Below are 20,846 nucleotides of genomic sequence, written 5' to 3'. Positions count from 1 at the left end.
TAAGGACTTCTCTTCTTTTTCCATTTTTTAGAATTTACCCGAGAAGTGACAGATATACAGATGCCACTTGTAGCTCCAGTTATTCTTCCAGAGATGTACAAAATTTTCACAATGGCAGAGGTATGATCTTCACAGTGAGATTGGTATTGGATTAAATTAGCGGGAATGTTTCTTGGGACAGAGAAACTCTAGATTTCATGGTTAAGTCATACTGTAGTATGAGTTAGACTTAAAGAATTTTCTTGATGATGTTATAGGTGATGGCAGTTAATGTTTCATGATGGCAGTTAATGTTGCCATGAGTTTGTCTTCTATTTTGTACCAGAAAAGTGTTGCTTTTCAACAGAAAAGTTGAAGCCAATAATGAAATAAGAGAATAAAGCTAAAGCAAAAATGAAATACAATTAAAAGATAGTTAAAGGAAGTATCTCATTAAGAAGAATGTTGTATTCCTGATGTTGAACTTTTCTCTAGGTGTATGGGATTCGCACAAGGTCACGTGCAGTGGAGATATTTACCACGTGTGCCCACATGATCTGTAACATGGAGGAGTTGGAAAAGGCAAGAATTTAACTTGACATACAAGATACTTTGAATTCAAACTGAGTGAAGTTCTAAATAATTGTTAATATGGAAATGAAACACTGGGAAATTACGTACTGTGTCAGCTGGAATTCGGGGGAAGAGGCTGTAATTTAATACATGTAAAGTAGCTGACTCCCTGCTTTACATGCATGCCTTGATAGTGGGACTTGGTTTCCATAATTAACGTAAATTTATGGTTTATCAACAGACATGCTTGTAAGAGATCAGAAAAGGGGGGAGTGAGCATAGGGAGGAGCTAGAGTATCAACCCTTTGTTTGGAAATCCTTGGCTTAGCTTTCAGCCTTCAGCTGAACCGTGTGTCCCAACCACCTGCCAGGCCTTGGGCACCTGGGTACTGGGGGACCTTTGGGCAAGGCTTTGGTTCCAGGCTCCTGGAGCTTCACCCCGTGCTTCAGGAGGCCCCTTGGCCTTGTGTTCCTGAAGGGGTGGGGGAAGCCAAACCCAGCCCTGTTTTGGAAGAGTAGCTGTTAAACAAAGCAGCTTAGTATGTGAGTCTTCTGTCTGGCTCTAACTGAGCACATCTGCATTTTAAATGGCCTTTGACAAGTGGCTTTTCCAGCACTCCCAGACAATAAATGGTTCTTTTTAACTTTTTGGGGTGTGAGGATATGGAAGGGTGACTCTCAATCTAGTGGCTGGTCACTGCTGAGTGGCTCCATGTGCTGTTTCCGTCCCTGTTTGCACAGGGAGCAATCCAGTGTAGACTTTTGGAAAGTTCTGGTAATTACACTGTATCTGTACTGCCATGACAAGGTTGTTTATGCACTGTATCATGCAGCTAGTACCAGTATCCAAGAGATAGTAGTAGCTCCTCACTTTCTTTCTGGATAAGGGCTGAAAGTGTCCTTTACATTGAATACTAAACTTCTTCTATTGAAATTTTCCTTTAAAAAAATAAAATTTTAAAAAAAGGCAATAGTTTTATAACTTACATTTTGTAATTGATTTAAGCATAGGACTTTGCTGTCCTGGCTATGAAGTTATGAGGAATAATCTCAATAAAATTATTTTTGTCCTGTATTACTTGCTCTGCCAAGGACTGCTTATGGAGTGCTCTGACATCTGGAAAAATACTTGCTGCATTTTCCTAGGAGGAATCATCCTGCTAATCTTCAGGCCAGCTGTTGATACTCAGCTTGTTTGGTTTGGGGGATGGAGGCTCTGCAGGGAGATAAATGCCAGCTGAAGGGTTTAGGGTAATTCTGTGTGTGTTGGAGCCACCTCAGGTTGGTTTTGTAGCCTGGGGGTGCTGGGGTGCAGGGCAGGATTTAGCTCATCAAATGAAATGCCTTTCTAAGAGGGAGTGAGCACTGCTCCTGGGGCTCTCCACACTGGATTGTCTGGATCTCTCTTGAGACTCCAAAGTGATCAGTTGGATGTGTTTTGTGGCAGCCTGTGCTGTGGAGTTCTGAAGAGTGGGACTCAGCTGAGATTAGTTCCTAACATAAAGAGAGAGCCCAAGTGATATCCGAAACAGCTTTCATGTGATTTTGCAATATTCTGCCGTTGTCATGAGTTTGTCTTCTATTTTGTACCAGAAAAGTGCAATTGCTGTTGCTTCTAGTGCTTCACCTGTCAGATGTGGGGGTTCTGTGTCTGTTATTCAGCTCTATCTATTATTGCATTGTCTGTAACCAGGGTGCTGCCAAGGTCCTGATTTTTCCTGTGGTGCAGCAGTTCACAGAAGCTTTTGTTCAGGCCCTGCAGATGCCTGATGGACCAACATCAGACAGCGGCTTTAAGATGGAGGTTTTAAAGGTGAGTCATTTAGGGCTGATTGAGTGGAAAAGGAATTGAATACCAACATATACTCAGATATGCTGGAAAACAAACTCAAGTGGCACATCTCCCAGTATTGCTCATGGTATGAACAGTGAAGGCTTTTGGCTCCAAGCACCATCAACAGTAAAATAAATAGTACTAAAGATACCTATGATGAGATCCATGAGCATCTGTCTGTAAAATGATGCTCAGGAATTTGGTCTATAGGACCATCTGTCCTTGTCATTTGCTGATCTAATGTATCTTGGATATTTCTTGGACACTGCAATCTGTAGTGAAATACCAGTCTTTTCTAAAGATGCTGCAGAACTCTGCTGCAGTGAAGTTCTAAAAGCTTATTAAGTGCAGGTGCTTTTCTGGAACTTGCCTGCTCTTTAATGCTAAATGATCTCTGAGAAAGAGAGATGGAAGGTCTTTGTACTGTCCTGGTTTCCTGGAGAGAGGAGATTGGATTGGAGAGCTTTTTGTGCATGGGGATGAGGGCCAGTGCAGACCCCTGTAACAGCTTGGAAAGCACTGGAGCTGTAGGGAGTGCTGCCTGCAGCATGGGAGAGCAAAGAGCCAAAAGCATCAGTTGCAGGATCAAATCCAGATCTTTCATTTCCCTGCCAGTGTGCTGGGGTGAGTAACACTCAGGTCAGTGTGCAGGTTTCTGAGGATGGGCACTGAGGCCCATTCAGTTCCCTGAAGAAAGCAATAAGGAAGTTACTCAAGACAAGTGTCAAAAGTTTTTCAGGATGACCAGCTTTGTGCTGAAGTAATGAAAATACATGCTGGGAGGGTGCTGTTTGTGTTACACAAACCAGCAATCCTGAGCTCTGTGTTCTGGAACCTGTCTCAGTCCTGTTCAAGGCAGCAGTACCTGGTCTGGGCATCCTGTGGCTTCTCAGTGAGGGACTGCAGGTCTCATATTCTAGGAACAGCTGGAGCTGTTCTTCCAGTGCAGCACTACTGGAAAGGAGTTTGGAGAAGGCTGTTGGCAGTTTTTGTTGAAGAGAGTGTGTCTTTTGGGTTTTTTTCCTCTCTGTTGCCTGTGCACTGGGATTCCTGGGGCAGTGATATATAGGAACAGCAACATGAAAGGAGCACTGCAGGGTATCATTTGAACAGGCTGCAGCTCAAGAATATTTGGATCTCTTACTCAAGATACTCACATTTGGATTGTTAATGAGTAGTGGTATTTTTCAGACTCCACAGAAAACTGTTGTAACTGATGGCTTCACTCTAAACCAGGCCAGTCCAGTTCTGTTCTCATTACATCCATGCATTCTGCAGCCTTTTCTGTTATTTAAGTAGGTGCTTGCTGGCATTGGGCTGTTTGCATGGGTATGTCAGCACTGGTTCCACCAGGAGGTTCTTGAACAATGTGACAGGCTGGGAAAGTCTCTGAGGAAATGTCACTGTTTTCTTGCTCTGCTCCTTAGCTATGTGAGGGCCTCTGCCTTTGGCCTCTGCAAGAGAGCTGCAGCACGAGAGGATTTGGATCTGAATACACTGCTGTGTGTCGTGTGGCATGATGGCAGCAGAGAACCAGTGTGGATTAAAGAGTGAATTCAGGAGATCTGCTGCTGACAAGTGGTTTGTAGGAGGCTCTTTGTGAAGAGATGAGTGTTCTGGATGTTGACTTAAGACAATTCATGGTTTTGTCACTTAGGGTTTCTGAGCTGATGCAATTTTCTGAGGAAAAAGGGATTCAGGTGAAAGTCTTGAATTGCCTTCACTTTCAGAGAGGTGGATTTTATTGTCGTTGTAATGCAGAAGTAAGAAACCCTAGAGGATTATTTAAACCAGCTCTACAGATGAAGTCATTACAGGATCCCCTTGAAAAGCTGATGCAATGGAAGAGGGAACTGAGACTTTTTTATGGCACATATTCAACCAGATGCAAACTCAATCCCATCTTCTTTTCCTTAATGAAGTGCTGTGCTGCAAATGACAGGAAGACTTTTTTTTCCTTCCCTGTCACTTGAGAGCTTTTACTTCAAGGTTCTTGGAGTTTTTGATGGAAGTCAGGGGCAGCTCTGACCGAAACTGTTGTGCTGTCCATGTCAGAATGTTCTGCAGGACAGTGGCAGAAGCTTTGAGGAATGCTATTGCAGTGTGCACATCTGCCTGATCCCCTGGGACTGTTACCCTGGTTAGAAGAGTGAATAGTTTGGACCACATCATGAGGAACCACTGATGGTTAATGTGTCCCAAGTTGTTCCCAGTATAGTTACAAGTTTTAAGCAGTTATCAGCAGGAAATCAGGGCCTTTTATCCTTAAAGGAGATGAGACAACAAAAATATCATCAAGCTTGAGGACTAGAAGGAAATACCTATGGTGTAATTTATTGTTGTGTTTGATAGTTCAGTATTAATTAAATTGGTTTCTCTAAGGATGAATGAGCTGCAATATGCAATTCTTGAATCCTAATTCCAGTGTTGAACATGCTACTATTGATTGATTTGAGAGAAACAGAGTGGTTAAACGTGACAGGTGACAGATTTAAGGCAAATTTCACAATAATGGAATACAAATTGGAATGCAATGGTGTACTTAGTGTTCGGTAATATATCGGAAGCACCAATTAACCAACAATCTAAAGCATCTTGCTGCCTTGCTGTTGTGCTTCTTCATTTGTGCTTAGAAGCTGTTCAACACCTGTGAGTCAGAGAAGTTACACTTATATTTTCCTGATGCTGGAACAAATAACTAGCTAGAAAAAATAACTAATCATAACCTCTTTGTTTTTGGATGGAAGATAAGGTGGTATCTGTGTCTTGGGACAAACTTCCCAAGTTTATCAAGAAGGTACTTCACCTGCCCCTGCTGAACTCTGACAGACAGTCAGCTTTAGCATGCTCTCTAGTGTGTATTTTAAGCTTTTTATCCAAAAATTTGGGAATTCCTTCTTTATTTAAAAATGCAAACAGCAAGAGAAGCAATAAAAAGCTTTGATAGAGTGACTTGAAGGAGCAGGGCTCTGAAGAGAGAAGGATAAGGGTTTTCTTGAAGGATTAATAGGTGGTAGAGCAATATGTGGGGATTGGCAGAGGATCTGTGAAGTAGTTCTTTGAGTTCAGACAATCAGTGGGAATTGGCAGAATGAGGGGCCGGGGACTGAAATGCAACATCTGACAGGAGAGTGCTCTGTATTTTAATGACTGGCTCTGCAAGACTCTGGTAATCTTGCAAATGCAGCCTTCTATGGTGACAAGGCATAGCCATTGAGTTTAAGAACTCCCTTAGCATTCCAGCAGCCTTCCTGCAGAGCGGGTTGGGCGTAGAGCTTAGAGACATTTACATAGGGTTCATATGCAGTGGCATATGGAACAAGTCTGTTTAGATGCTCCTGTGGCCCTAGGCAGAATGTTGAGTTTGCACCAGTCCTGAATATCAGGTTCACATCCTTTGCCAGCACCTGCATAATTTCTTTTCCCTGGAGACATCAGGTCTTTTCTGTAATGCTTCCTTCTAGCACCTGCCAGACTCATTCCCAAACCCACATATCTGGGTTAGTCCTGACACCTACTCATCTCCAACACTGATATTAGATTGCTGTTGTTTTTCTGGAAGGTGAATTACTGTTTTTTTGTTTCTGTTAATGTACCCAGTGCTTCAAACAAACAAACTGCACAGAGTGGTTTGTATTGGGTAAGCACAAACAAACTGACACCTGTATGTCTGGGAGCAGCCGCCTCTCAGGCAGTTTGTGAGTGGCTGTTCTGTAACAAGTGTAAGGCAGCTGGAGGCATGCCCCTGGGGAGGAGAGGGGGGAGTGAGAGCTCCCTCACTCCTGGAGGGTCCCAAAAGGCTTTTGGCAAGTGTCAGTGGAAGGGCTCCCCTAAGTGAGGATGATGAGCTTCATGAAAGTCCAGGCATGATCCCCTGTGGAACTGCTAAGCTGCTCCCAGAGCAGCCCCTGTGCTGGGCTGGCACAGCCACCGGCGTCTGCAGCCAAAATGGGAAGGGAATTGATCTGGGTGGGTGTTTGCTTCTCCAGCTACTCCCTGGGTGTGCAATGGAAGTGTTGCTTACATGAGTAGAAGAGTGGAAAATGGGCAGTAGTCTGGTTTTACATGACATTAAAATTCTTTTTCTGGGACGAGATACTTCTAGGATAATTATATCCAGACAGTGTGCACAGTGATGTGCTTTGGATTTGAGTCATTCCCTTACCACTGCATTGTGGTATTGTCTTCAGAGTGCCACATCTTGTGTTATCCCTTTGCTTCCCTGCAAAAGAGGAAACACCAAGAAAGGTGTCTTGGTCAGTGTTTGAGCAAGAGAGGGGATTGCGTGGTCAGGAGTGAGAGGCAACCTTGATGACAGGAAAACTTTGGATGATCTCAGTTATTCATGAAACAGCAGCCTGTGATTTGAGTGTGTTGATGGCTTTCCCAGTTTCGCTTTTGACTGATATTCTTTTTGGTTCCAGGCTGTGACAGCACTTGTGAAAAACTACCCAAAGCACATGATTTCATCAATGCAGCAGATCCTGCCCATCGTCTGGAACACCCTTACAGAAAGTGCTGCTTTATATCCTTGGTAGTGAATGGGTTTAACTGGAACTGAATGAGACAAACTCAGTCTCATACCTAATAATGGCCTGACTGCTGGAGAAGCACAATCCATGGAGTGCTCTGCCCTGCCAGACAAAACAGGATCTTTCTATTACTTCCAGAGGCTCCATTAAGTTTCTTTTAGCTTAAAATGTATGCTGATGTATGTGTCCTGTAGAACTGCCACAAGCTCTGCGTTGTTTCTGGTACTTTTTGGTAAAAATTGTCTTCTTAAAAAGATGCTGGTCACAGTGTAAAGACTTCAGGACAAGGATAACCAGCAGTACCCCTTGCTGCAGCAGAACTGATGGCTGATTGCACTTGCTGCAGAAGCTGATTTGCCATTCGAATTTTCAGTGCACACCCAGCTGTGTCAGAGTGTTCTATGGGTGCATTGCCCAGTACTTGAAAACTAACAACTCAAATCTCTCCATATTGTTTTTTCAGACTCCTGTTAAAATACAGTGTAAGGTGTCCCTGCCCGTGGCAGAGGGATTGGAACTACATGGTCTTTAAGGTCCCTTCCAACACAAACCATTTTGAGAATCTGTGAAAATACAAGGAACTGTTTGTTGGATCTTTGATGGTGTATTTCTCCCTCTCCTGTCCTGACTCCTACTACAGTCCTGCTGATACCTGAGCTGACAAAATGGGCTTTTGTTTGCAAAAGGGGAGAGTCTTGTTCTTCCTTTCCTTGTGCTTCCTCTGGTACTTGTTGGATCTTCAGTTCACCATCTCTAAAGAAAACTCCTTCCTTCTTACTCCCTGGTTAGTTTTCTGCCATTTCCCAGGGCTAGTGCTTGTGGAGAAGCTTGGTAGGGAGCAGAGACAACCTAAGGTAGGATGTGGGAGCATGGGATTGCTCCTCACTCTTGGGCAGCAGTGAGGTGTTGAATTAGCTCACATCCCCTGAAAAGAGTGAGTCTGGGGGTTTCTGTTCTTGCAAAGTTAACATAAATGAAGTTTTGGGTTACCTTGGTGAGTTTGATCTAAGTTAATCAAATAGTATGAAAGATGTGCTGAAGTGATATGTGAGTAGTCTATGGAAAGTGGTCTTTGAACTTGGGCAGTGCACAAAGCCAGGAGCTCCTGGGGTTGTCGTCTCTGTGAAACACAGAACTCTACACAAAATCAGAGGGTTTTTAAAGAGCAAAACCTTCCCAAGTTATCAGGAATTTTAAGACAGGTGCAGATTAATTCCAAAATAGATGTTGTTCTATAGAAAAAAGCATTTCCTTAATTCCATCCACTTATGTGAGAACAGAAGTAAATTACACAGAAGAGGTGGAGGATCCTGTGGATTCTGATGGTAAGAACTTGCACTTCACTTCTGCATTTGAAGAGGAATGGAGTTACCTAAATATTACTTTTAAAACAGTGACTGAAACACTGTGGGAAATTGTGCTAAAGGTGTATTTACCATGTTAGAATGGTGTCCATCACTTCATTGCAAACTACTTGTGATTGTGATCAATGCAGCCACACAATTTAAGTTTCTAATGGCTCAAAGTGAGTTTGGCAACAATTTTGAGTTAAAAGTAGTAGGACAAAAGAAAATCAAATAGGTTTTAGGTTGGGCTTGATAAATTTTAATGAGGGATGTGTGGTGGGAAGAGAGCAGAAAGTGATGAGGTGAGAAATCCTCCTGGGGCTGCTGCTGCACTTGCTAGTCCAGTAGAATGAATAAATATCTCCTCAGACAAGCTAACAGTTTGTAATTCTTTTCACATCCATTTGTACCTTTTTGTATGTTGGCATATTCAGTCATGTTCTTTTTTTTTTTCCACTTTGTTCAGGTGAAGTTCTGGGCTTTGAAAATCTGGTGTTCAGCATATTTGAATTTGTTCATGCCTTGTTGGAAAACAACAAATTTAAGAGCACTGTGAAGAAGGCTCTGCCAGACCTGATCTATTACATCCTGCTTTACATGCAGATCACAGAGGAGCAGGTGAGCATGTTTGTGTTGTGTAGGAAACAAAGGAAATGAGAGATTTTAACCAGCAAGCGTCCTAGTATGAGTTTCAGTGTGTGGAAGCTGCTGTAATCTAACAGGCTGTTCCACTTTGCTGTGGCAGCACTAAGAGGTTCCAAAATGGTACAAGGTGGGCAGTAAATCACAGATCACAGAAGGGTTTGGGTCAGAAGGGATTTTAAGGCCCATGCTGTTCCACCCCCTGCCCTGGGCAGGGACACCTTCCACTATCCCAGGTTGCTCCAAGCCCCATCCAGCCAGGCCTTGGACACTTTCAGTGTTGGGACATTCACAACTTCTCTGGGCAACATATCCAGTGTCTCAGCATCTATTTAGCAAGGACTTTCTTCTGTAATTTAAACATACCATCTGTCAGTTTAAAATTGTTGCCCCTTGTCCTGGGGCCTTGGTAAAAGGGCTTTATTTTTAAGGTAATTATAAATGTCTTCTGGAATCTTTTCCAGGCTGAACAACCTCAGCTCTTTCAGGCTTTCTTCCTTCATCCTTCCATGATGTATTGTGCTGTGAAAGTGAGGATTATCATGCTGAAAGGAATAAACGGCTTTCTGTGAGAGCAAAAATGTTGTGCTAGTAGGGTGAAATAATTTGTACTGAAATTCTGCATAGCTCCTGATCTCTGAAGCATGACAACCATCATCTTTTAGTTTAGGTAGACATGCCTAAAAACAAGCACTCTGTTAAAAGATTTATCTGCTTCTCCCATTCCTCATCTAAAAATAAAGCCGTGTAGCATTGATTCCAGGTCAGTCATAAGTTTTGTCAAACTCTGGTCTCAAATGAGGGGCAGAAGAGCAAGATGAGCTCAGAACAAAGAGTTGCTTCTTTTCGAAGGTTTCTCCAATGGAATAGAAGAAAAACCAGTTGAGGATGAAGACTTCTTATGGCAGAGAAAATTTATGAAAGTAGTTTTCCAAAACAGTTTGCAGGGAACAGAGAAGCTGCCTTTTACCCATGATGTCCTGAATTCTCAGCTGCCCTGTCCTTTTTGTCTCCTCTAGATAAAAGTTTGGACTGCCAATCCACAGCAGTTTGTGGAGGATGAAGATGATGATACCTTTTCCTACACAGTGAGAATTGCTGCTCAGGATCTGCTGCTGGTATGAAATGTATTCCACATTTAGATACTGAAATAGTAATAACAAGTATCAAACCTGCCTTCAGGGAGGGCATTTAGAGAAAAGGCCAACTTTTAACAGTCCGTACAAATGAGTGTTACCATTTCCTTGTGCACAGGCTGTGGCTGCTGATTTCCAGAATGAGAGTGCAACTGCTCTGGCTGCAGCAGCTACGAGGCATTTGCAGGAAGCTGAGCAGGCTAAAAACAGCGGCGCTGAGCACTGGTGAGGGGCTGGGCTGGGCTGGGGTCACTCATTGCAGCACTGCATGCACCACGATTTAATCACATTGCATTTGTGACAATGCCACTGATGGGCAAAGATGGAATTGGAGAGCTCTGATTAGAAGCAGAAGAAAGTACAGCATTTCTTGAGCCAGATGGTGAAATCTTCATGTGGAGTGCTTTGGGCTATCTGTGCCAAGGCTCCCTCCCTTCAGAGCTTGATGTTCCTTAAAACATCTCATGGGAAAGGATAATTACTTATACAGTATCAGAAGAGAAAATTGCAATACTTCGTGTTCAGTTAATTGAGATAAAAATTTCAGGAATATATATATATATTTAAAAATTTATTTTTTTACTTGATGTCAAGAAGAGCAGTGCTGTATGCAGATGTATGTGTTCAATTTAGAACTTCAGAGTTGCAGTTTTTAATGTTATTTGGGGATAAAAGAAGAAGACTCTGCTGCAGGAGTACCTGGTTGCTGGTCCACAGCGATTCTCTCCTGGTTTTAGTGTTTGTGTTTATTTTGAATGTTAGTGTCAGAGTAGCCCCTATGATAATGAGCAGCAACAGAATGGCTGCAAAATCAGACATTAGGTCCCCATTAGGCCCAGTTGTGAGAAGTTTTAAAGTAGATTCTTGGCTTCACAAATAAAACAAGGAGAAGTGTATTTGCACATAGTTCTGTATCATTATAATTAACAAAATGTTAATCCAAAATTAGATGGTTTTAAACCTTTAATGTATCCCAGTGCTTCTGCACATAAATTATGAAGGCATGGCTGGAACACAAGCTTTCATGGAAGAGGTTCTTTTTTATTATGAGAAGAAAATTGGTACAAGTAACAACTATTCCACCAATGTTTTAGGAAGTGACTGAGAATATTGCCCATTCTGAGGAGGTTTCCAAGCCCCCATCTTGCTTGAATGTTAATCTCTTTGAGGGCTTTTTAAAATTCTCTCTTGCGATCAAGGAAATAGTTGTGGTAGCTTAGACCAAATATAACTTGTGACTTCACTTCAGAATATGTATTTATTTCTTGAGTAATGATGGAGGAAAAAGTCTTAAGGCATCTGAACTATTTTGCAGGTGGAAAATACATGAGGCCTGTATGCTGGCCCTGGGCTCAGTCAAGTCTATAATTACAGACAGTGTGAAGAATGGGAGAATACACTTTGATATGCATGGCTTCCTGACAAATGTGGTCCTGGCAGATCTCAACCTTTCAGGTATGTGGGACCCTGCCTCCTGGGGAATAACTGCTGGGTGCCAGACACTGGGAGTCTCTGATGAATCAGTCAGGTTGATGTGTGTGTGAGGTATTGGGAAATGCACTTGTGCACCTTGGTCATGTGGAAAAAATAAATCTTATGAGTTCCCATGTGCTCCTGGTTCCAGTGTAAGTCCTTTTTATTTGGGACTGTGCTTTTAGCTGGATCTCATTGCTGGCTGGATGCATGAGCCTGTAGGGCTGGGGGAGCTGGGTGGAAAATAGCTGTTTTGATATCTTGTGTCTGTTCCTGGGAAAGTCACCAGCAGTGTTTAACTGCCTTCAGAATTCCTGCTGCATCATGTCATCCCATTTGTTTTATGCTGAGGTTGACATTAGTTGTAGCACATGAATTCAAATAATGCTCCTGGCTAAATGGGATTCTGTTATTGGGAACTCAGCAGGATTTTGCTCTCTGTGCTATCGTACATCAGTGTGCAAGAAAACCAGAGGAATTGTTGAAAGTTAGACCTCAAAAGTCCTTGCAAATTAAAATTTTAGAAGTTAAAGGCAATGTGAGCATCATTGATGAGTCCATATTGAGTTGTCAGTGTAGAAAAAGCTGATTCCTGGGTTCTTTTTTCATCAAAGAAACACTCATTTAGCCCATTACAAAGAGGGTTTTTTCTTTTCTTTGTGTTAATGTTGGATGAAGAGCTAGTGTGCAAAGTTCATAGTATGCAGTCCGTGTAAGAAACCAACCTCAGCAATTTACATATATTTACATTCATTTACATATGTGGCATTGGGTTGTAAATGAGCTGCTGTGCTCTAGAAGGGCTCCAGGAGTCTGTGTTGATGACTCTCCAAAGATATCCGTTTAATGGTCAGTAATGGTACAAAGAAATGTTGTGTTTTATGATACTGACTTAAAAAACAAAGCTCTTCTCTTGCTGTACGTCTTGCACAGAGTGTTTTATGTCCTCATCTTAAAATTAGTACTTGCAGGAGCATAAATAATGGCAGTAAAGATGCTGAGGAGCAGGGAGCATCATCACTTTGAGGCCAGCCTAGATAGGTAAGGAGGAGATTCATAGTTTGAAAAGGCAGCAGGACTAAGTGTGATAAAGATATATCATACCTTGGTGAGTGCAAGCAGGTGAGTGGATAATGAATGTCCACTGCTTCTGTGGTGCTGGTGTGAACCACAGAATTCTGTTCTGTAACTGCAGAGTGATGGCTGCAAACTAGTAATGTAATCTGTGAAAAATCCCTGGGTATGAGCTCTGTTATTCCAATTCTTCTCCCTAAGATGCTGCTGTTTTCTTCAGCTGGTGTCAGAATATTGAACTGGATAAATGGGAATTAGTGGAAAAGCCTCTGTTCTCTTGCTTTGCTTTTGTTCAGTGATAAACAAATTCAAGTGTAAATAGTTAAAGGGAAGAGGTTTTTTTAATAAATGAGAAATTACTCTTTGAAATAACTGAAAAAATAAACTGGATTCTGCCCATGAACAAAAATTCTTTGTATGCTGGCACATACAAAGTCTTGTGTGTCACATTTCAGTGTTTTCCTGTAGGGATGACAAGATTTTAATAATGCATGGAAGCAGCTGTGATTTTAAACTCCTAAAGCTTATTCTGAAGCCACTGAGGTTTTTTGTTTTGCTGCAGTGTCTCCTTTCCTCCTGGGCCGGGCCCTGTGGGCTGCCAGCCGTTTCACCGTGGCCATGTCTCCAGAGCTCATCCAGCAGTTCCTGCAAGCCACTGTCAGTGGATTGCATGAAACCCAGCCCCCTTCTGTCCGCATCTCTGCAGTCAGAGCCATCTGGGGGTAAGCAAACCCACAGCCCCAGGGACAGGGGTATAAATCACACTGATAAACTGGGTTGTTAAAATAGTTTCTGTTTGGGCTGTGGGAGGTTTTGCTTTGAATGAAATAGACGTCAGCTTAAAAAGCATAAGCAACGGATTAAAAATAGAATAACTCTAATGAGGAATATGGAATTGAGGTTCAAGGTTGGCTACAGTAAAGTGTTGTGATGGATATGGTCACAGGGAGGAGCAGCACTAGTGTTGGAAAGCACAGGGATGAAACCCAGGTTATTCCTGTTTGGTCATAAAGGTGATTGACATCATACAGGCCTATGGAGCCAATCACAGCAATAAGGAGTGTTTGGGGTTTGATTTTTCTTATCTCATTTTTGTCAGAAGGAAGCTCTGCTGTACTCATTCTAAAGTAAAAAATGAACATTCGTTTTAAATAAAAAAAGTCATAAAAAATCTGTTAAAACCTAGCTGTTCACCACTTCCAAATGACACTTTGTCTCTTATTTGCACTGAAATGTTAATGAATAAATAAAGTCAGAGTTTTATGACTTAGTTATCCCTGAAATTGCTTTATTACCCCCCAGCTCTCTTGTAGAACATGGTAATGAAACACTTTGTAAGCAGTGTCTGTCCTGGACTTTTTTCCTTTTCTCCATCGATGGGCAGCTCTTAGGAGAGATCGGTCACTGAGGGGCAGTAGAAGCTCTAACATCCCTCAGTTCAACTCTGCTTTGTGTGGAATGTGGAGGGAAGATTTCTGGTGAGAGCTTTCCTCCTCCCTCCTGCTGAGCTGCTGGGAGGTCAAGCAGTAGGAGAAGTCCTAGAGGAGTGAACTTAAGGAATAAGAATGGACAGGAACAATCACTTATGTATTATTTAGAATGCAATTTATTTAAGTTACTTCAATATATTAAGAACATATTTTTGTATCACAAATCTCTCATCTAGATACTGTGACCAACTGAAGATCTCTGAGAGCACCCATGTGTTGCAGCCTTTCCTTCCCAGCATTCTTGATGGACTGATCCACTTGGCAACTCAGTTCAGCTCCGAGGTTCTGAACCTGGTGATGGAGACGCTGTGCATTGTGTGCACAGTGGACCCGGCGTTTACAGCCAGCATGGAGAACAAGATCTGCCCCTTCACCATTGCAATATTCCTCAAGTACAGCAACGGTATGCACTCCACTTACATTCCCAAAGCACAGTTGGTTTTGCTGTTGAATCTTGCTGCTGCAAACTTAATCAATGGCCATTGAATGAACATTGATTCCTGTGGTAAAGGTAGAGGGGAAACTTGCTGCTTTGCCCAGCCAAAATAGTGGTGGCAAAGATTGAGATGTGTGTGTGTGTATTTTAGTAAATGGTGCTTTCTCTCTCCAGATCCTGTTGTTGCTTCTCTTGCCCAGGATATTTTTAAGGAGCTAGCTCAAATAGAAGCCTGCCAAGGTCCAATGCAGATGAGGCTGATCCCAACCCTTGTCAGCATCATGCAGGCCCCAGCTGACAAGATTCCAGCGGGGCTGTGTGCAGTAAGTGCTTCAGTGGGGCAGGGCCTGGGCTGGAGATGTTCCCTATTCTGTGACACCTGAGGTAGCTGCTCTGCAAAGGTCAGGAAGGCTGCTGTGGACATGCTTTGGAGCAATGGCTTCAGTCACTGAAGGAGGCTTCTCTGTGGAGAGGAGGCAAACTGCAGGTGCAGGAAGATGCTTCCAAAAATTTGCTATAAACTGCTCCTCAGGCCTTCTTCCAGTCTCCACAGTATCAGTCATCCTCAGTCGTTTTGCTGTGACATTGCCATCTTTCAGCAGGAACAGTCTCTTCTCCCAGCAGACTACGCAGCTTTTCCTTGCACTTCTTCCTAAGGCTTTTTATTCATCACATATGTATGAATTGGAGATAAATTATACAGGTGCCCTAAAAAAAGATGAAGCTTTGACTGTGTAGGATGGTTGGATGGAATTATATCCATAAACATCCACATCGATATGCATATTATCTGTTAATTGGTATGACTGTAATAATTGCTTATGAGTAATTAAAATGAATTTAAATCAATATAACCAAAATGGAACAAGTCAGCTAGAACAGTTCTCTGGCTGTTCAGACTAGCATGCATCTGTTTGCCATGTTTGAGTGGTGACACTGCTCTTAATGTAGGAATTGTCTTGGGAATTTCTACAGCTCACAGCAGTGATGCTTGGACATGTGACTCCAGGGTCCTCACATTTAAAAATTATTCTAGACTGTGAGTTCAGGGCGTGGTTGCAGGAGTGGCCACATCCCTGCAGTTTCACACGTTTGATGTTTGCAGCAGGGGTGGGTAGTGCTGACTTGAAGTTCTGTGGCTGCTGCTGTGACAGTTTGTGCTTTCCTTTCAGACTTCTATTGATATACTGACCACAGTTGTGAGGAATACAAAACCTCCTCTGTCCCAGCTCCTCATCTGCCAGGCATTCCCTGCAGTGGCACAGTGCAGCCTGAACACAGATGACAATGCTACTATGCAGGTACCCCTGTGGGGAGGGGGAGGCAGGTGACACTGTGGGATGGAGGGAGGATTGCAGGGCTGTACTAGTCCAAGAGAGGTGACACAGCCTATGAGGAAGCCCAGGCTGTGCTTGCCAGTTGCTGTATCAGCAGCCCCCCAGAGCCTCTGCCAACTCCAGTTTACCATGAAAGTACTGCAGTGACTTTTCCTGATCGTTGCTGAATATGGAGAACTACAGTGAGAAAGGCAGCAGCCTGGATGGTTTTTCTATTTTAGTGCACTGGAGCATGTTAAAAAAACCAACCAACCAAAACCAAATAACCATACAACCAAGCAAACCTGTAATGCTTTTCTGCTCCCATAATATTTATGGTACCTGGTAATGGCAGGGGCTATCTTCAGGAACATTCACAGGCACAGGACACCAAAAGCCCTCCTAGCCGTCCTCTTCTAGCAGCTTTCTGCTGTACTCATGAGGGAAGGGAAAGGCAAACCTCTTTCTGATTGAGCCAGGTGTGGGATGGAGGGAAAGCAGGGAATCATCTCCTGTATCATCATCAGTATTGCCTGAGCTGTGCTTGCTGGCAGCCTTGGCTACGGCCTGATGTCTTTGGGGTATCTAGCAAGAAGGAAAAAGCATCAGAGGCTAGAAGTGCAGGGAGCCTTTTCATTCCAGCTCGTAGCTGGCATATGAATAACAAGGGTGGTTTCATTCCTTATGTCAGGAGTTCCATAGTGGCAGCTACTCTTTGCTATGTGAATACAGACCATGGGAATATGGTCTTTGCCTAAACAACAGACCAGTAAGAATAGGCTGGAGACCAGCAGGGAGAGACTGCAGACCTGCACATTGCTTTGCTGGATCTTTGTGCTAAGAAGAATTCAAAAGGACTGCAGCTTAGCTCCTGAGTTGTGTTTTGTTCACGTCACGCTTCTCTGTCTTCATCTCTCACTTGTTAAAAACTCTTTGAATTTCTTTAGGTGCCAAAATTGGCACAAAACTGCAGCTACTTGAGGTTGTTGTTGTATTTATTAGTTATATTGATTGCTGCTGATTGGGCAGTGAAGAGTAGTGTATTTGATAATGAGCTGGAGTCTGTAGAACTTGCCTGTAAATCTTTTATGGGTGCCACCGGTTTCTCCCTTGTTTTCATTGTTGTTCAGGGTGGTTCTGGGATGGTGAAGGGGACGTGTCCCCGTGCCTGCCCGTTCCCTTACCCACTGCTTGTCCCTGCAGAACGGCGGCGAGTGCCTGCGCGCCTACGTGTCGGTGGCGCTGGAACAGATCGCGCAGTGGCACGACGAGCAGGGCCACAACGGGCTCTGGTACGTGATGCAGGTGGTGAGCCAGCTCCTGGACCCACGCACCTCCGAGTTCACTGCTGCCTTTGTGGGCAGGCTGGTCTCCACTTTAATTTCAAAAGCTGGGAGTGAGCTGGGAGAGAATCTGGACCAGATCCTGAGAGCCATCCTGAGTAAAATGCAGCAAGCGGAGACGCTCAGTGTGATGCAGGTGAGCAGGCTTGGCACCCAGGAGAGCGAGGAGAAGCACCAAGAGAAGAAACTGTCATAATTTTCTTTCATTTTGTGCCTGTTTATTTATGGCTCGTGCAATTGGAGGGTCTGTGTATCCTCTTGAAGTAGTCAGGAAAATGCTTATTCTGATCAGAGAATCATGGAATCTCCTGAGTTAGAAGAGACCTAAAAGAATCATTGAGTCCAGCTCTTGGCCCTGCATAGGACATCCCAACAGTCCCACTCTGTCCTAACAGTCCTTGAGCTCTGGCAGCCTTGGGGATGTGACCATTTCCTGGAGAGCCTGTTCAGTGCCTGACCACCCTCTGGGAGAAGAACCTTTTCCTAATACCCAACCGAACCCTCCTGTGACACAGCTCCATGCTGTTCCTCAGGTCTGAAATCTTTTGTCAGGTTACAGGGTAAGCAATATTCTCCTGGATAAGCTGTAATGCACCTTCAGTAATGCCCTTGTACTTGCAAGCCTTCTTTGGAGGGATAGGAGTTGCCTCAGTAGCAATGTTATGGCAAAGACAGCATTGTGTTTTTGAGTGGATTTTTTCCGTATTCCAAGGATAAATGCCTGAGACTTGAGACATGATGAGCTTTTAGTGGATGGGAGGCATAGTTGGCCTGACAGACAAAGAGCATCACCATCTCTTCTTGACCTACTTGTAGTGACATAGTTTTCTGGAGTGATTTTTTTCCCAATGGTCTTTATTCTCTTTCCTGTCTTTTTTGTCTGTGCCCTCAATGTAAAACAGCTTGTGCTGACTGCCCTGGTTCCTCAGTAGCAGCTGGGGGAAGACATTTTGCTGGCTCTGCTGAGTAAGATCCCATCTCTGCCCCCAGAGCAGCACTCAGCTGAGCTTCACTCTGCTCTAACCATCTTATCTTCTTTGATTTTTGAATGTGCATTTTTCCAGCCAGCATATGGTGCCACAATGGCCATTTCAATCTCACCTGCTTTAGAATTTTTTGCCCCTGGATATACTGATGATAAGTGTTTGAAATGGCTCTCACTTTGTTGGTTATGGATTTAAAAGATATGAAAGTTTAATTCTGAAGCAGTCCCATGCAGCTCTTGTAGCCAAGCATTTTGCAGTGCTGGATCTCTTCTCTGTGTTAGCCTGGAAGATGGGCCTCTGGAGATAGGCAGCTTTTCTCTGAGGAACGTTGCAGAGATGCCCTCGGGCTGGGAGACTGACATTTAGACATACACAGTGAATGAGTTCTGCCCCTGGTCTTTAGGAGTCAGATTGTAAAACTGTGTGTTGTAACAAAACCTTTTCAAAAGTTGCAGCTCTTTCCCTAAAATCATGTAGTGCATTCAGAATTGGGAAGGTGCTGCTGAGCGATGATGTGATGGTGTTTATTGCCTGCATTTGTAGCAGTGTTTTGCAGCTATTTGTACTTGCCCTTCCCCTTCCGGGGTTGGGGAGCACAGCCTTCACTCCTGCAGGGAGCTTCAGCTTCCTTCAGCAAGCACAGCTTCACTCCAGCTCCTTAAACATTTGATAAAACATTTCCAGCTATTAAATGACATACAGCTAACACTGCCTTTCTCCTCCTGCAGTCCCTGATCATGGTGTTTGCTCACTTGGTCCACTCACAACTGGAGCCACTGCTGGAATTCCTGTGTAGCCTGCCTGGCCCTACAGGCAAACCTGCCTTGGAGTTCGTGATGGCCGAGTGGATGAGCCGGCAGCACCTCTTCTATGGGCAGTATGAAGGCAAAGTCAGGTGGGACCCACAGATACTCCCCTGTTAGCTGCCCTCAACCCACTGCCATTGAGTGCTGGCTGTAGGGAAGGGGAGCTGGCTCAGATGGGAGCAGTGTGTGCCAGCATTGGGCAGAATTGCTGCTCCTTGTGCTGTCAGTTCTGCTCAGGAGAGCTGTGGTAACTGGAGCAAGCTCTGATCTTCCTCATCAGTGCTCCTGCTGCCTTGTGTTCCTGTGCTAGAACAGAGACAGAGGGGGAAGGGGATGTCTCCTGCAGATATGGGGCTGCTTTTGGAATTGAACTTCTGTGAATGTGTTGAGAAGAGCTTCCACACATGGAATTGCCTTTGTAGACTACTGTAGAGTTCTGGGGTGTTGTAGTGGGTTTCCTAAGAGAATTTGGTGATTTCTTGTTGATTTATTTATCTATTAAAAGTCAATCAAGAAATTAATTGCAACAGTGTTCTCTCCCTTTTGCTGTAGGAGCATGTTTGTGTTCTGGTGGAGGCTGAGTGCTGTATTCCAAAGCATGGCATGCTCTGTATTCATTTAAATTTTGTCACACTGCTATATTAGATTTTTCTGGAATCATGAAGCCTCACAGACCACTCTTAGGGGTCTCACCAGCTGTTAACTCACTTATTAGTGTGTGTTATTATGTCATTGTTATGGACCGTCAAATAGCCTGTGAAATAAATAATGAGAAAAAGCAGGTTCAAAATGGAAGTTAGTGAATAATCTCGAAGGACAAGCAGCAGATTTGGGGATGCAGTGCTCTTTTTGGTCCTACTTCGTTGGTTTCATCCCTGAGCCTGGTGGTTTATCCCTATTTTGACAGTGCAGGCCTGTCTGCAGGGTCTCTTGAGGCTTATGGCACAGGGAAAAGCCAAGGCTGTACAAAAAGTACAAGGTTAAAAGTGGTTGTTTAGAGCTGTGTTGTCCAAGATGAAAAATGTGAAAACAGGGCTCCACACTGTATTAAACACTTGGATTTGGTTGATTGTGGTAACATTTACCATGCATTAGAAATACTTGGTGTTTCTGTGTCCTGAGGAAAAGCGGGGCCTGCTCTGAAGAGCCTCTTGTTCAGGGTTAGTAGAAGGACCCTGAAGGCAGCTGACACCTCCTGTGTGCACAGACCCCATCCACTGGGAGCAGGTTGAAGAAGTGGCTGTTGGGTCTTGATGAAATGATGGGGAAACTTTGGGCAGCTTGGGGCAGCAGGTAAGACCTGGGTCCAAACCAGCAGAAGTCAGAGCTGTAGTGGTGTGGGACACAGAGAGGGTGAGAAGTGAAAACACAAGAAAAGTTCAGTTCCACAGAACTCTAAAACTTCAGTTTGAGATTTGTGGAGCCAGGAGAGAGAGAGTTTTGGGGGTGCCAAGCATGGATTGTCAACCTTGACCTGTAGTCAGCATCATCCTCAATGTGCTTGAAAACAGCATCGAACTGGAGAAGGTTTCAAGTGTGGAGTAGAAATGTGAGCATCAGAGATGGAAAGAGCATGTAAAGGGGAGGAGCAAGCTGGAAGGTGTGAGTGTAGCAGAGCCATGAATGACCAGAAGTGAAAATGAGCATTGAGACTGGAGAAAGGGGGCAGATCATCACTGCAAATCAGCCAAATGACTGCTTTCTTGCCACTGCTTTCCTCTTAATTCCACCTTCGTGTGTACCAGGTTTAACCTGGTGGCCCTTCTGACCTGGAGAAACCTTTAATGTATATATGGGTGAATGTCTGTACTGTTGGTGGTACTAAATCCAAAGCTTGACCAGTTCCCAGCTTGCTGTGCAGGTTGGGAGCCGAGTCCAGT

At 43.8% G+C, this 20,846-nt stretch overlaps 1 protein-coding gene across 3 annotated transcripts in view; it reads left to right on the top strand.

Moving 5' to 3' along the window:
- Nucleotides 1–20,846, top strand: part of IPO9 (importin 9) — a 39,141-nt gene that overhangs the window by 12,400 nt on the left and 5,895 nt on the right. For all 3 annotated transcript variants that reach the window (XR_015808761.1, XR_015808760.1, XM_014872610.2), the window contains exons 5-19: nt 32–120; nt 475–561; nt 2,246–2,365; nt 6,811–6,911; nt 8,185–8,243; nt 8,731–8,882; nt 9,926–10,024; nt 10,161–10,267; nt 11,358–11,497; nt 13,152–13,311; nt 14,256–14,482; nt 14,690–14,838; nt 15,688–15,816; nt 17,035–17,310; nt 18,889–19,055. Coding sequence is in view for 1 of the 3 variants with exons in the window: in XM_014872610.2 (XP_014728096.1) it covers nt 32–120; nt 475–561; nt 2,246–2,365; nt 6,811–6,911; nt 8,185–8,243; nt 8,731–8,882; nt 9,926–10,024; nt 10,161–10,267; nt 11,358–11,497; nt 13,152–13,311; nt 14,256–14,482; nt 14,690–14,838; nt 15,688–15,816; nt 17,035–17,310; nt 18,889–19,055 (2,062 nt within the window). In the remaining 2 variants the exon portion in view is untranslated. The remainder of the gene's footprint in view (nt 1–31; nt 121–474; nt 562–2,245; nt 2,366–6,810; nt 6,912–8,184; nt 8,244–8,730; nt 8,883–9,925; nt 10,025–10,160; nt 10,268–11,357; nt 11,498–13,151; nt 13,312–14,255; nt 14,483–14,689; nt 14,839–15,687; nt 15,817–17,034; nt 17,311–18,888; nt 19,056–20,846) is intronic.

This window comes from Sturnus vulgaris, chromosome 29 (assembly GCF_052056855.1).
Source record: "Sturnus vulgaris isolate bStuVul1 chromosome 29, bStuVul1.hap1, whole genome shotgun sequence".
Classification (NCBI taxonomy): domain Eukaryota; kingdom Metazoa; phylum Chordata; class Aves; order Passeriformes; family Sturnidae; genus Sturnus; species Sturnus vulgaris.
Note: the sequence above shows the minus strand (reverse complement) of the source record. Positions and strands in the feature narration are given on the sequence as shown.